Source organism: Protopterus annectens, chromosome 8.part0, assembly GCF_019279795.1.
Source record: "Protopterus annectens isolate FY-2018-M chromosome 8.part0, PAN1.0, whole genome shotgun sequence".
In the NCBI taxonomy this organism is placed as follows: Eukaryota; Metazoa; Chordata; order Ceratodontiformes; family Protopteridae; genus Protopterus; species Protopterus annectens.
This window is the reverse complement of record NC_056741.1, coordinates 1,513,217,371-1,513,232,038: the sequence shown is the minus strand read 5'-3', so window position 1 is coordinate 1,513,232,038 and position 14,668 is coordinate 1,513,217,371. Positions and strand designations below refer to the sequence as shown.

The window sequence follows — 14,668 nt, the reverse complement described above, 5'->3', positions numbered from 1 at the left end:
TGGTGAAAATAATAAAAAGCAATATCACAAGACAACCATCTGGGAATTGCTTTGACACTGGGTTGTCCTTTCCTCTTACTTTTACAGGAGACAAACAGCTGGTCAGTTTTCATGAAGGGCTGAGTTTTGTCTAGACGACATCTGAGCTGCACATGGACATCCAGAGTGTAAACAATCTTTCTCCCTTGTTCTTGGGGACAGAAAAAAAAGAAAAGGAGATTAACAGACTGGCTCAATGTAAACTCTAAGACTACTTTAGGCGTAAATGAGGGGTTATCTCTCAAAGAAACTCTGTCCTTTGTGAAAAATAAGGTAGGGCTAACTCACCACAACTGCTCTCGGATGCTTTCCTTGCAGAAGTCAGAAGAATGAGTTAAACAGTCTTCTATGTTAAGAACATGTTAAGAACATCAAGTTAGCCTAACGGTTCAGATGAAAAAAAAGAGCAATTTCAATTACAGTCAACTCTCAGTTATCTGGAACTCAAGCAACTAGAAAAAAAAAAATTGAAGAAATACAGTACAGTTTTCATGTGTTGCACTTCCTGTTCCCCCTCACAGAAACATACCTTACGTTTTTAGAGTTTTAAAAAGGAAGATGGGAATAAATGTCCTCACTCCCCAACCTGCGAAATCAAATCAAATAGTATAGGGTACAGTATTAGTCAGGCCAATTTTTAATAGTAACTCTCAAGCAACCAGAAACTACAGTTATCCGGCATCTAACCAATTCCCATTGGTGCCGGTTAACCAAGAGTTTACTGTACAAGGTTAAGATACAAAGGAAGAGACTCCTAAGTGGCCAAATATTAAACAACCCCTTCAAAAACTGTTTAATTTGAGGATGGTTAGAAGTGTGGGGGTGGGAGGGGGTGGAGGTAAACGGAGACAATCAGAAATGGTCAACAAATGAACCTTGATAGAAGAAGAAAAGGCAGAGAACAGTGACATACGTAAATACAATCAAGAATCAGAGGCAGCCAGACAATGAAAATCTTTTCTACTCACACAAATAAGATTTCCTAGTAGTGAATTTTTTCACCTCCTTCAATACCAACATCCTCAGAAAAAAAAGATGCCTAAAGGATATCAACATTCTATCATTTAGGCAGTTAACAAGCAGGTTTCCAGAATGTGGTGCATCAAACAACCCATTTTTGTGAGTAAATCCAGACTGTGGGGAACCCTGTAGCAATTGCTCTTGGCTAGATTCAAAAGAAAGTAATATCACTTTTGCACACGCAAAACTTTCATTTTGGTGACCTGGACATCAGTGGACTGGACAGATAACTAACTGAATTTGAAATGAGTTCTGTATAAAAGGACAGAAAGAGAGCCAAAATAATCAGAGCTGTCTTTTTATTTTTTGCTTTCCCATTGCTACTGTCTTCACTGTACCAAATTGGCACCCTGACACTTGTCCACATCTGGTCTACCAAATGCTTCACCCCCTCCCCCAGACTTAATCTGGTGTTCATAGGGCCAGTCACTGAACTAATCAGTCAGGGGATCAGCATGTCTATGCATCCATCCAGGGGGATAGAGGGTTGACTTATAACCCACCCGTTTCTTCCCACTTCCTTGTGGACTTAATAGTTAAAAATGGGGGTAGGCATGCAACGGAGATGTGCAGTGTATCACCCTCACCTCTGCAGGAGCTCAGCCAAGTCTCAATCTCTAAACCTCTTAAGGAACAACTTCCAAAGTGTCTTTCCCAACCACCACCAAAGATAGACAAGGTAGATGCCCATAGGTCCACCCATCCCGGGATGGTAACACTCCTCCCCTCCCTACAGCTCTGTCAGACACCAGAGCTGTTAACTAAACCTGGGTTGTTTGTCAGGGTTTTCTCTCTCTGTGCTCCCGGAGCACCTATAATTAAGAGCTTTATTGCTGTCAAAGTGATTTCCTTCAAAGAGCCCCACGGAATTGTCAGTCAGTTAGCAATTCAAGGATGGGCAGATAACTCTCCTGTTGGGGAAACCTTCCACTAAATTTATTTTTCTGAAGAAAACTTATATTTTTCTGGCTAAAATACTGTGTTTGCTAGGAAACTAAATGTTTCTCGAACCATCATTGCATTTCTAAGGAAGCTTGTGTATAAATGCTTAGATGAACAACTTTTCGTGTAAAATTTATTTTTAACAAGATTTCCCTACAGGTTTTATAAGTTTGTGTGTTTGAGGCAGTCCCCCAAAAGCAAAATATCCTGTCAGTGATTTACTAACCTCAGTACCACTCACTGTCTACCTTACCTGTTACAGATTCATTCAGGGTCTGCTATCAGTCTTTACTGGTTACTGAATCATTCAGGTTCTGCTATCAGTCTTTGAAGCATCAATTTCAGTTTAACTGATGAAGCAGCTGCCGGTCTTCGTGGTTCTTCATTCCTCTGTCCACAAGGAGAAAGCTGTCAAGGAGTCTTTGGGTGTCAAGCTGGATCCTGTTGTATCTTGACCACTGGTGGGCGAGACTGCTCTGGATGTTCTTGGTTCCTCGGAACTCCATCATTTTTCCAGTGGTCTCACTGATGTTACTCTACAGTCATTATGGACTGAAAAACAGACATGTTCTCCTGGTTATAGGGATGCCGCTGGTGGGCAAATGAGAATCACTCTCATCAGTCACAGGAAAAGGGCAGCTGAAGGTTCCTCAGTTAGTCAGTATAGGGAGCCTGAGCTTAGAATGAGTATTCTAAGGGTCACGTATTTTACAGGAGGTTTCCCAGGAAAGATTTACATGAAGATCATTTTTCTACTTCTATGGACAGGGAGAATTTGTCAAAAAACTTATTTCAGCCTTTTCTTTCCCTAGTCCTTCTTCAGGGAAAAGAAGGTAGTTCCCTCCTTTTCAGAAACGGATTTTCAGTCAGAACAAGAGGCATTGCAGGGAGCCGATTGTACTTTAGAAATTTCTTCTTAATCTGAACATTCTAATTCTGAGAAAGGGTTGTTTCAGACTTCCTTCTTGAAGCTGTATCTTTTCCTGAAGCTTTTTCTAAGATGAAAGATGTTTTCCAGTCAAACAGAAAGAAGTTCCTTTTGTACAAAAAATGCATTATGATTTATTATTGTTGTATTATAGGTTCACAGGTAATTACTAGGCTAGCTGCACTTGTGGATTATTTTAAGACTTGTCAGTTTTCCTTATTGAGACTCAAACCCTGTGCCTCCCACCTGTGAGGTAATCACCTTAGCCATTATGCCAACACCTAGCACAAGTTATCCAAGTCTACAGGCATTCCTCCAGTTTTGCCTGCTTTGGAGTATGTTCTTTCAACTGCTGCTTCTTTACCTAATAGCCAACCTCCTGCCCCCTTGAAGTCTGACAATGTTATACAGGACACCTCAAGTCAAACCTTAAAGCAGATCCACCAATGATTTGTTTACCCATAACTGCCTCTGCTGAACAGATTGCTGCTGTCAATGCCATCCCTTTTGACAAGGACGGGAAGACCTCAAGTATCACTGGATTATCAAGTTTCCTTCAAGACACTGGCAGTGCACTGGCTTCTTAGATAGGTAATTTCAACACAAGAACCCAGCAAGTATACTTTCTCTCTCTCTTTAATGGCAACATGCTTCTCTGAACTTGTAAGTGGAACAGGCAAATTTACGGTCATGTGCTTTAGTATAGCACTTTATTAACAGAAAAGAAACCGGTCAGCACCACAGAGATAAAAAAAAAAAAAAAAACAGATCTTTATGGGAAAACTGCAGTTTGCTTAGCAACAGGTTACGTCAGGCTTTCAGGAGAATTGTAAACTAAATGCCTGCTGCATTCACCAATGTAGAAAATACCATAGCTGACACTCCTCGTCTTTAGTAAAAGCTGTTTTATTTTACATAAAACAAAAGTGTAAGACCTACTTCACCAAAAGATATTAACACCTGAGGTGTTTCAGAGTCTTATAGTACATCTGGTTAAGAATATTTACATAACAAAATACAGTTAATGTTCTATGGCCAGATTACAAAAACAGTTAACAAGATTCCATCTTACTTCATTTCCACAGCTGCTGCTCTAGCTTTCGGTGTTTCTTTAAACTTTGCTAAAACACTAAGACTCCTCTGTTCCTTCACTCGGTCATGTCTCATTTGGGCTTTCCAGACCCATTTTCAAATATACTCAGGTTTACTCAGAAAAGCATTCACAGCAGCAACAGGTATATCTACTGTATCTAACATTACCATCAGAAAACGCTTTCACATTTAAAGAATATACACTTCTGAGTGTACTGCAGTGGTGGTGGCTGCAGTAGCGTTGTCGTCTCACAGTAAGACGTTGTCCCGTTCGATTCTCAGCTAGAGCATCTTCTGTGTGCAGACATGCGTGAATGGGCATACCTTCGTTGAAGGTTGTGCATCAGGGCCGGCAACTCGGCACGTAAAAATCTACTGCCAATCATTAGCGGACCGGAGTTCCACTGTGGCGAACCCTAACCGGGAAAAGCCGAAAGACACAACAACACTCCTGAGTACAGACATACATCAGAAAACACTTCCAAATATAGACCTACACTTTGTGTGTGGGGGAATTACCATGATATGCTACAATAAGTATCTTGTATACATGCATATATAATTTCTTGAAACAAAACCAGAAGACCAAAGGAACTGCTTCAATTTCTGAAAAATACTGCGGACAAACAGTCTAAGCTGTTAAAACTACATTCGTACTCTTCTGAAGAAACATGAAAGAATTCTCTCTCATTCCCTTTTTACCCAAGGCATTCATCAATACAGACAGATGTAGACTATTCAACACTGAATTCTGATGCTTTAGTTCCCACGACTTCTCCAAGGAGGCCAGAACAATCCCTCTGCCAGTTTCTTATAGTCACTGGTAGATGTGACAATCAGTAAAATGGACACACTTCTAAATGTTCCACTGTATAGGCCTGTGACTTAGGCTTCCTGACTTAACAATATTATCTTCAAGAAAGACCAGTATCTGGCCCTATGTCAGTACCAATGAAGGTGTCTGCCTGTCTGTATATTCAGTTGGCAGCAACATCAGTGAAGTCTCCCCAGACAAAGACATAGCTGACTTCATGTCTGTTAGTGGGATTTAGTAGCCTAGAAGGGGCAGCTTCCATAATACAGTATAGTCCCAGAATCTGACAAAGAATGTTTCTGCCTATTTTACTGGTTCTGCCCCCTTCTGTACCAGTTTCTATAATTTCTTTTGAGTTTGCTAGCTCTACCAAGTTCTATTTTTTTTCCTCTGAAAACCTCAGCTTCTTTTTAGTTAATAAACCTAATGTTTTCTGTCTCCTTATTACTTTAGTGACCTGCTTAAATTGACCACAGTGTTCATAATTTTCAACATTTTATTAACCCCCCCCCCCCCAAAAAAAAAAAAACTAGGAAAAAGAAACTAAGAAAGAAAATGTAATGCCCACTAATGGAAAAATAACAAATTAAGCACTAAACCCCCCCCCCGGTTTACTGAGAGATGTACAACACTCAAATAGCAAGAATGACTGAAGGAAACGTGCAGTAGTATAGAGTGAATGAGAAAGTCTTGCGCTTACTTCTGTTTAACAACTAACAAACAAGACTTACATTGGTGTCTGACAGAGAACAAGACGATGCTTTTTCAATTTCTGGCTGAAAGAAAACATCAGTAAGGTGTGTAACACAAATATTACAATTAACTTTGACAATGACTCTTCCTGAAGCTGACCTTGTATTAATGAGCGTGTGTGCGCACACACACAATCATACACGAGTCAGTCTCTCACACTATCTATGGCAAAACTTAGCGGATACCAAATGTACACTACTGTTTTTCTGTGGGAAAAGTAACTAATGACTTGGAGAAATTATGGTCATGAAACAGGACAGAAAAAGGTGTGCAAGCCTTTATGTTATAATTAACCCTTACAGCTATCCTCCCATAAAGACTATTAAATCCTCTTAAAGGTCAGACTTGATACTGTGTATACTCTGCCATCATGCAGGTATAATGCGAACGTGATGCAGTCTAGGCAACATTTCATCAGTGAAAATGGCAACGTCAGCATCATGTTATCTAAGTGTTGTTTGAGAAAGCACCCCTATATCCTAGACCCATTCTTTTCATTGCTCTGCAGTATTTTTAGATCACTGACCTCGCTTTGTCATTCCAAGCAACTTGGCTTTCCCATTTCAGCACTTGATTTTGGGTTTCCTACTGTACATGCAGCCACTCATGTTTCCTGGCACTGAGCAACAATTGTATCAACTTTGACCACTTATCACTTTGCTGAGGTCCGTTTGCAATTCCCAGTCCTAATGTATCTAGTCTTATGTACATACAAAAAAACATTTCCAGGATGCTGCCAGTCAGCCATCTCTATAAACTAACTTCCCGAAAGAACCAGACTGAATACTGATGCTTGCAAAACTCTAACTTCCAAATCTTCCCTACTACTATAGAACAGCATGTAAACACACACACACACACACACACACACAAACACACACACACACACACGCTTTAGTTCATTGTCTAATAGCATAATTTCATCTCAGTTCTTCGCTCAAGCCATCCTCATCTGAGTCTTATGTAAAGCAATTAATCAAGTACTATGCTGAATTCTAAACAGTACCATCTACGCCATTCTAGCACAGCTGAAAATAACTCTCTTACAGTTATGAATCAAAAGAAGAGCAAAGTTTTACCTTGCTGAATGCATTAATTCTCATCAGCTCCATCAGTTTTCCCAAAACAGACACAAAGCCAAGTGGTCTAATTCTCAAGGGACCTTTTCCTTCACACAGTGAGAAAGACAGAGTGGCACTAGTAGCTCAGGCTTTGCGGTTTGTGCCATGAGACAATGTCAACATCCCAACATCATTCCAAGATGCTGTCTACAGAAAATGTTGGATGGTGAGAAATGTAAGTATTATACCTTAAAGCTTATCAACTCATGTTACATAGCAATAAAAGAAATGCTAAGCAACACTAGCCTACCAGACTGTGAAACAATCCAATGCATATACACCAATCACATGCAGAAAAAGACCAGTGGTCTACCTTAGTGGGTCTTTCACCTGGCTTCCCACGGCTGCATCTCCCCATTTCCTTCTTCCAACTACTCCACGCTATATTGAATGGTGCCACCGATTTGCTCCGAATTAGCCTTTCAGGAAGTCCATTGATTCCTCCCACATTCTTCCTATTTAACAGCACTTCTGTACAACCTTGTGAAATTCTCCTTGGAAGTAGTTTCCTCCTGTGCCCCCAAGCTTTCCATTTCAGCATACTTCTTCCACAGGCTCCTGCAAATTTCCTGAAAGTACAATCTCAGTCTTTGCAGTTTCTTATGATAAATTCTCCTCTCCATACTAATTAAGCCAGCTGAATTTACTTTTTCTTTGTTCTAACAAGGGGTTTTTATCAGATCTCATCAAAGCTAGAATCTAATCCAACTCATCAGGCATGCAAGCTTACAGCACTACAGCACTATCGTATCTTTTCACTAATGTGCTCCCATTATGGAGATGTCTAACTGATTAGTTTTGCTAAACCTGAAATCTATGTCAATTCCAACGGCGAATATAGGATTCAACTTATATCTGATTATATGCTCTGGTCCATCAAAACCCTTCAAATGAACTGCTTCATGATGAAGAAATGATGAACTGTCTCTGCCTTGAATAAAAAACAACTGTGAATTCTACACTACTTCGGCTGGCACATTAGAGAACACAGAGCTAAACAGTTACATTTCTTAAATGAAAGAAAATGTCAGGAAAAAAAAAACATTTGCTTACAAACATTATTAAGTCACTGTCACTGTTTTAAATCGGCCTTAAAATAGAGCTCACACTGAATTGTGGACATCTGAATGTGCTTTTCTGTGCCTTTTATCAAACAAGTGTACAAATCTATTCCATGTTACCACACAAACAGAAAGTACTTACCTGTTTAGAAATGCTAGGTTCATCTGTACTTGAAGCTGGAACTTGTCCCATGACAGGCTGCTGTACTTCTGCTGACCAGTGAACCTTTGCTACTTGGCTAGCTGCCACATGGTTAGTAGCAGCTGAACTAGGAGTAGGTAGCGGTGCATGATGAATAGTTGTCACACTGCTGGTAGCTACTGTAGTGGAGATAGGGAGGAGTGAGTGATAGCTGGCTGCCACACTGCTAAATGCATTTGAAGCAGGTGCAGAATGGATGGTTGTCAAATGACTGGGAATCACAGAAGGAAGAATGTTGTGCAAGAGTAGGCCTGATGTTGCAGTGCTGGTAGCCAAGGTACTAGGAAAAGGCAAATTGCTGTGCTGGACTGATGTTGCATGACTGCTATCCAAAGTACTGGTAGAAGGCAGAATGACTTGCTGGCTGGACGCTGCACTGCTGGAAGCCACTGTACAAGGCGAATGCAGAATGCTTTGGATGCTTGACGTTTCATGACTGGTAGCCATGCTGATGTACTGGCTGACTGATGCATGGTTATTTGCCATGGTGCTGACAGTAGGCAGAGTGCTGTGCTGGACAGATGCTGGCTGGCTGGTAGCTATGGTGCTGAATGTAGTTAAAGTAGTGAGATGACTGGATGCTACATGACTGGTAACCACAGAGATGGGAGAAGGCAGAGTGGTGTTCTGGCTGGATGCTGCATGGCTGGTAGTTATGGTGTTGAGTACAGGCATAGTAGTATGCTGGCTGGATGTTCTATGGCTCATATCCAAGGAGACTGAAACAGGCAGAGTGGCATGCTGGCTGGATGCCGCAAGGCTGGTAACCATGATGTTGGGAGTTGGTAGAGTGGTGTGCTGGCTGGATACTACTTGACTAGCAAGCACAGTACCAGTTGTTACCTGAGTGGTGCACTGCATAGCTGTAACATTGTTTGGGGTTACAGTACTGGATATAGTGCGGTGTGTATGATGACTGTCTGTCTTCTGATTGATAGGCATTAGACCTTGATTAAGCACTGTGACGTGCTGGCTGGTTGTCATAAGACTAGCACTTGATGGGTTCCTGCTGTCAACTGGAGTACACTGACTACTCATCAAATAACTGGTTGCTGTGCTCTGGTGGTCATCACTGTTGTGAATAGCCAAAGAACTTATTGGTGGTGTGTTCTGAGTAGCTGCCACATGTGGTGTGATGATTGGAATGTTTCTTTCTGCAACAGAGCTTGTTGAGGGATACTGCCAGTCTAGCACTACTGCTTTCTCCTCACTGTATTCAGACTGGCAGAAGTTGGAGTCTTGATACTGGCTTAACTGTCTTCTCTGTGAACAAACGGCAGCTTGCTGTGCACTTTCAGCCAAAGCCAAGGCCAGCAACCGTGCTGCATTTTTAGGAGGAGGAGGGGGAGGAAGAAGAGGAATACAGCTGACTGTAAGTGGCTCCTGAGTGTGGTCCATTATTACAGCACCTGCAAAAGAAATACAAATTAATACATCAGTGCTGTATTTACTTTAGAACTATAAGTAATTACTGTCAGAATAATGATAAAAACATGCATAGTCTGCATCTTAAAAAAACAAAGATGCATGCCAGACTTTGGAAAGTAACTACCCGCATCACTCAGGCTTGGCTATGCAATGCCCCAAAACTCAAACAGGCCCATATATTAAAAAATTATTAAACGGAGGCATGACTCTCTTCTTAAAATTTCCAGGGCTTCACTACCGTATCCTAGGAGTACAATATCAGGCTACTTAAACTACTAATGCCTACTAAATTTACAACATCACTGTACAATAAAGCTTGCTTGAGGTAGGGTACACTATTCACTTTGGCTCCAGGTCACCAACTCCGTTCCTACAAATTGACAAACTTCACATTTATAACTTAAAAAAATAAATGTATCTAAAATATTTTTGCTTATTTACTCCATGAGTTATAGCCGTGACCTAGGCACAAATCAGGTAGTAAATAAAATCTAAGGGTAATAAATTAGAAGCAGATGAGGGACAAAGTATCATGTCTGAAAGCTCAGTTGAAAGCTCATCTGCTCCAATCTTTTTTCTCTCCACTTTTTCTGAAAAGAAACCAAACAGAATTCTGGGCATTTTTAACAGTACACACTATCCACAGCACCATATATTGGATTTATTCACTTTTTTAATTAAATTTTTATGATAATCAATGTGGAAGTGGGATGCCCTATAGCAGCTACTAGACACATGCACGAATGGCTACTTTACCATTTTTGGCAATCACACACAAGATGTAGACAGAAGTGGCTAGCTATTTGTGTGGTGGGAGGGCAGTTAGTGGACAAAAGTAAACTTACAGGAGGGGTAACAACAATAAAGTGATCATTGCTGTGTCTTGGTGAGGGAACAGAGGGGTGGTAACACAGCATAGTATCTGTAAGCTTCAGTGTGAAAATACATTTGCTCGGAGCTTTTGATTTTTCATTTTTTCTGGCAAGAAACGGTGGATGTGTCACCAGTGGTAACTATACACATTGCCACAGTCATACCTCTCAACCTAGAAACATCAAAAATCTGGACAAAGGCCCATGAAAAGTAGGTACAACTGGCCAAAAATTGAGACACTGATTAACATAAACTTTGCATACATAATCATGTAACCCACACCCACTCCAGTGGAATTGTGGGATACCAACATGAAGACTGAAGTCACTAAATAATAATAAATAATGGCAGACATTTGAATTTCAGACTTCATATCCCCCAGAAAATACAAAATAATGCAAAACGTGTTAGTCTAGAAGCTGAGTTTACAGAAGCAATATTTAAAATCTGTCCCACCCTACTTTTTGGGCCATTGTCCCATCATTATATTTGGCTCTGCAGTTTGTCCAGATTTCTTGCTTTGAGAGACTGAAGTATGAGTCAGTCACACACACAAGATCTTACTATCTCAGAACATCTTAATCCATCAACAACTCATTTCTTATATTAAAACCACTACATTACTTACATAAGCAAACAAAATAAAATACAGACCATATTTCTATTCTTTGTCATTACAATATACGTGGCTGCTCCAGTAATAAATCACTATTGGATAGAAGTAAAGCCAATAATACCGCCGATGAATTCCTAAAACCTGGAACACACTGCCTATCAATATTTGTACACTCCATGCATAACACAGTGGACTAAAGTATAAATTACCTGACTCAAGCAAGTTCTACCCAAGTTGCATCAGATTTTACGAAAAATGTCCAGATAATACTGGCAATATGAGGTATTACACATTGCTGTGCTGAATGAGTCAGTGAAATGAGTTTGCTGATTCTTTTACCAAACAATAATAGATTAATCACAGCTAAAAACTCCACATTCCCCACGAACCTAAACTGTCTTAAGCGGGTAATTGGGGAATGAAGGGTTTAGCATCTAGAAAAACAAGTTGCATTTTCAATTAAATACAGGGCACCACGGTGGGTTGTAACTGTCAATAGGGTCACTAGGGGGAGCAGGTTGATCGATAAACTTTTCTCCTAAGAGGAATGAGCCTGGACTCTGGAATGACCAGTAGTCACACGTGCTCATTAAAGAGTGGCGGTTCATATTTTCTATGAAAACTGAACTAAATCACTTTTGGTCTCACTTCCAGATGTTCATGCAAGCACGCTGGAAGGATCATTTCAAGTTAAATAAATAACTAGTTTTCTTAATGAACTGATGATCCCAACATGTTACGAAGAAACAGTTCACTTGCCTTTGGCTCCTATGGACATCAACAAGGAAATACATAGCATGCACATAGAAGCAAACCTACTAGGTGCATCTGTCATACACTTCATTATGAATTATACTTGAAAGAGATGTCACATGAGGCAAACTTGATCAAATAAGTTATAGTGTGCCTGTGCATGTGCACAGTGCTGGTCCAGGGAGGTAGAAGGAGTTGGTATGTCTGTTGTGAAAGGAAACTACAGTAAACAACGAAAAAGTGTATTCACTATCATACAAAGTCTAACCCGTATATTCTGTTGAGTGTACATGGTAAGTTCTATCAACTTAAAAGGAAAAAGCCATACTTACAGATTATGAAATTTCAGTTAGACTTTTTTTTTTTTTTTTTACCTGTGGTGTGATGAAGTTAGGGGGTTGTGTCCCCCAGTGTTTATTCCTATGTCTTTGTAAGGCCACCTCTGAGGTGCGGAAGGCTGTTTCAGGCAAGTGGAGCAATTCAAGTGTTAGTAGGGCACACGTAGTACTTGTTTGTGTTTGGACGACTGTCATTGTTCAGCTTGTGTGATCTCTTCGAAACAAGTAGTAGGCTGGCTCTGTCGGATCTTTATTCATTTCTGATGTGTACCAGAGCATTAGACAGCAAAGGTGTGCTTCTGTATCGCTTTAGTAAGTTTGTTAATACTGCAGAGACCACAGCATGGTTATTTCTACAACAGATGTCACGTAGCCAGATGTGTGTTTCGGGGAAACTTAAGTTACAGAAGTTGTCTTAGGTTGTATGCAACGCCCTGATTTGTTAGAGAAGTTACACTAACTTTGACCTCTGCTATTAAGGAATCCTGGCACTGTCATGCTGCTGCTGCTTTTTATGTAACTCACATGTAAGATTAGGTTACAATTTTGTCTCCTTACAACCCATTTGCAGAAGAGAGCCTTGACATTAACATTTCTGTTAGCATATCTTCTAGAGAAACCTATGGCTTGTGTTGGTTACTGTCAGAAGTGGCAAATGACACTGAAAAACTTTCAGTAAGCGCTGCCTGCATGCGTCTCTCAAGTAGCATCTAAGCGTCACTTTTCGGGCAAAAAAACGATTGCAGAGTAGACCAGGACACAATCCAAGTAAATATGCAAAAAACTGACTTCCACAAAAACTGAGCGTTAATGAAAAGCAATAAAATAATAAAATTATAAAATTATAAAATAATAAAATAGGCAAGTGCTTTCGCGGATACTCTGCTTCGTCCGACCATAATGTTAAAACAATAATACATACAGGTATTTGAATACAGCTTCATCCAATGAAATCTAAAAACAGATCACATGACAATATATCAATTAACTCTGTGATGTAAGCATGTTTTTTTCAAAGCAGGTTTCAGGGAGACATCATTATTAAGACCTGGACTAATAGTATCCCTAAAGTCTAAGATCCAACGCAGTTCACATAACTCGGTTTCATTATGTAAGTCTCCATCAGTTATGTTTTCACAAACAATACTTAAAACCAAAATTTTTAAAAAATGTTGTCACCACTATCTAACACATGCTGTGCAAGGACATTACTAGATTTCTTATTCTTAATATCATTGTAATGCTCTAAAATCCTCTCTCTTAAAGTATGGTTGGTTTTGCCAAGATAAAACCCCTCACATACTACACACTTAGCCAGATAGACTATATTCTTGGTAACACAGTCTGCATAAAAGCCAAATTCACTGGTTTTCAACAATCTGGAGTGATTGATTGAGGTCACTCCATATAAACTTGCAGGCACTACAAGACTGACACGGATAGGTGCCCTTGCATTCTGATGTCACTCTCATACCAGATGACTGTTGCCTATAACATAGACGCTGTTTTAGTGTCCTGTTATTCCTAAAACCAAATTTAGGTGAACATCCTAGTACTTTGCTTAATTCTGGGTCCATCACAAAGACTGGCCAGTTCTTCTTTATAACATCACACATTACATTAACATCACTAAAAAAGGTAAGTGTGATTCTATGTGTCGAGTTACTCTCGACAGTCAGCCCAGGACTAGATGTAGCTGTAGAAAATTCTGAAAAATATGGTTTAGCCACAGCATCTCTATTTGTGTGTGCTTCATCTAAAGCCTGTTCAATCTCTGTCTTGCTATACCCTCTGTTTAAAAAATCCAGTTTCAATGTACTGAGGGCTGTTTCTAACAATGTTTCATCTGTATGCAGTCTCATCACTCTAAGTGTATGACTTTTTAGAACATTCCTTGGAATGTGTCTCAGGTGCATACCTGCCTTATGCAAAAGATTATTTTTCTTACAGGGTTTATTATAAATACCTGTACTAAGCTTCCAAAGAAGCATGTCCTTGTGAACTATTACATCTAAAAAAATCTATCTTGACATTAGATTGCATACTAAACTTCAAAAAAGTAGTTGTCTTTCAAGTTGTTTTAATAGAGAGGAGAAAGTTTCCATCATTTCAGAGTCCACAACTAAATCTTGTTGTGAATCAAACCCAATTGGGAAATCTAATAGCGTTTTTTGTTTTGTGTGGGTTCAAAAACGATAACTTATCTACTCCATTATTCAGTTTCAAACAGTCAATAGGGTAGGCAGTTTCTGGATTATCGGCAAGTTCAACATCAGCTTTCTCAGCCATGATCATTCAAGCAAACAACCTCTAGACAAGCAAAATATGATTGACTGTTGTTTAGCTGTGGACTCTGAAATGATGGAAACCTTCTCCTCTTTATTAAAACAACTCAAAGACAAATTATTTAAATTTAAACATCTGCAATGGCAGCACCTGTATTTTGAAGCAGCATTACATGTTAAAGTTGTCCTGAGGGGTCTAAGGATCTTGAAGATGCCCTCATATGGTGACAGCCTTCCAGAACTACTTACACGTTGGCAAATGCTGAATTTACACCTCAGCTTTGATTATATGCATTTGCTTACTGAGTATTTCCATCCTGAAGAAATAGCATTATTCAAAGAGATTAACACTAAATACACTTATATGAAGAAGAATTTCATGGCTGAAGTGTTTAATTGACTT

At 39.7% G+C, this 14,668-nt stretch overlaps 1 protein-coding gene across 1 annotated transcript in view; it reads right to left on the bottom strand.

Annotated features, from left to right (window-relative positions):
• ARHGAP32 (Rho GTPase activating protein 32) overlaps positions 1 to 14,668 on the bottom strand; it is a 3,207,216-nt gene that overhangs the window by 27,934 nt on the left and 3,164,614 nt on the right. The window contains exon 24 of the mRNA XM_044081098.1: positions 7,913 to 9,381. Coding sequence (XP_043937033.1) covers positions 7,913 to 9,381 — 1,469 coding nt within the window. The remainder of the gene's footprint in view (positions 1 to 7,912; positions 9,382 to 14,668) is intronic.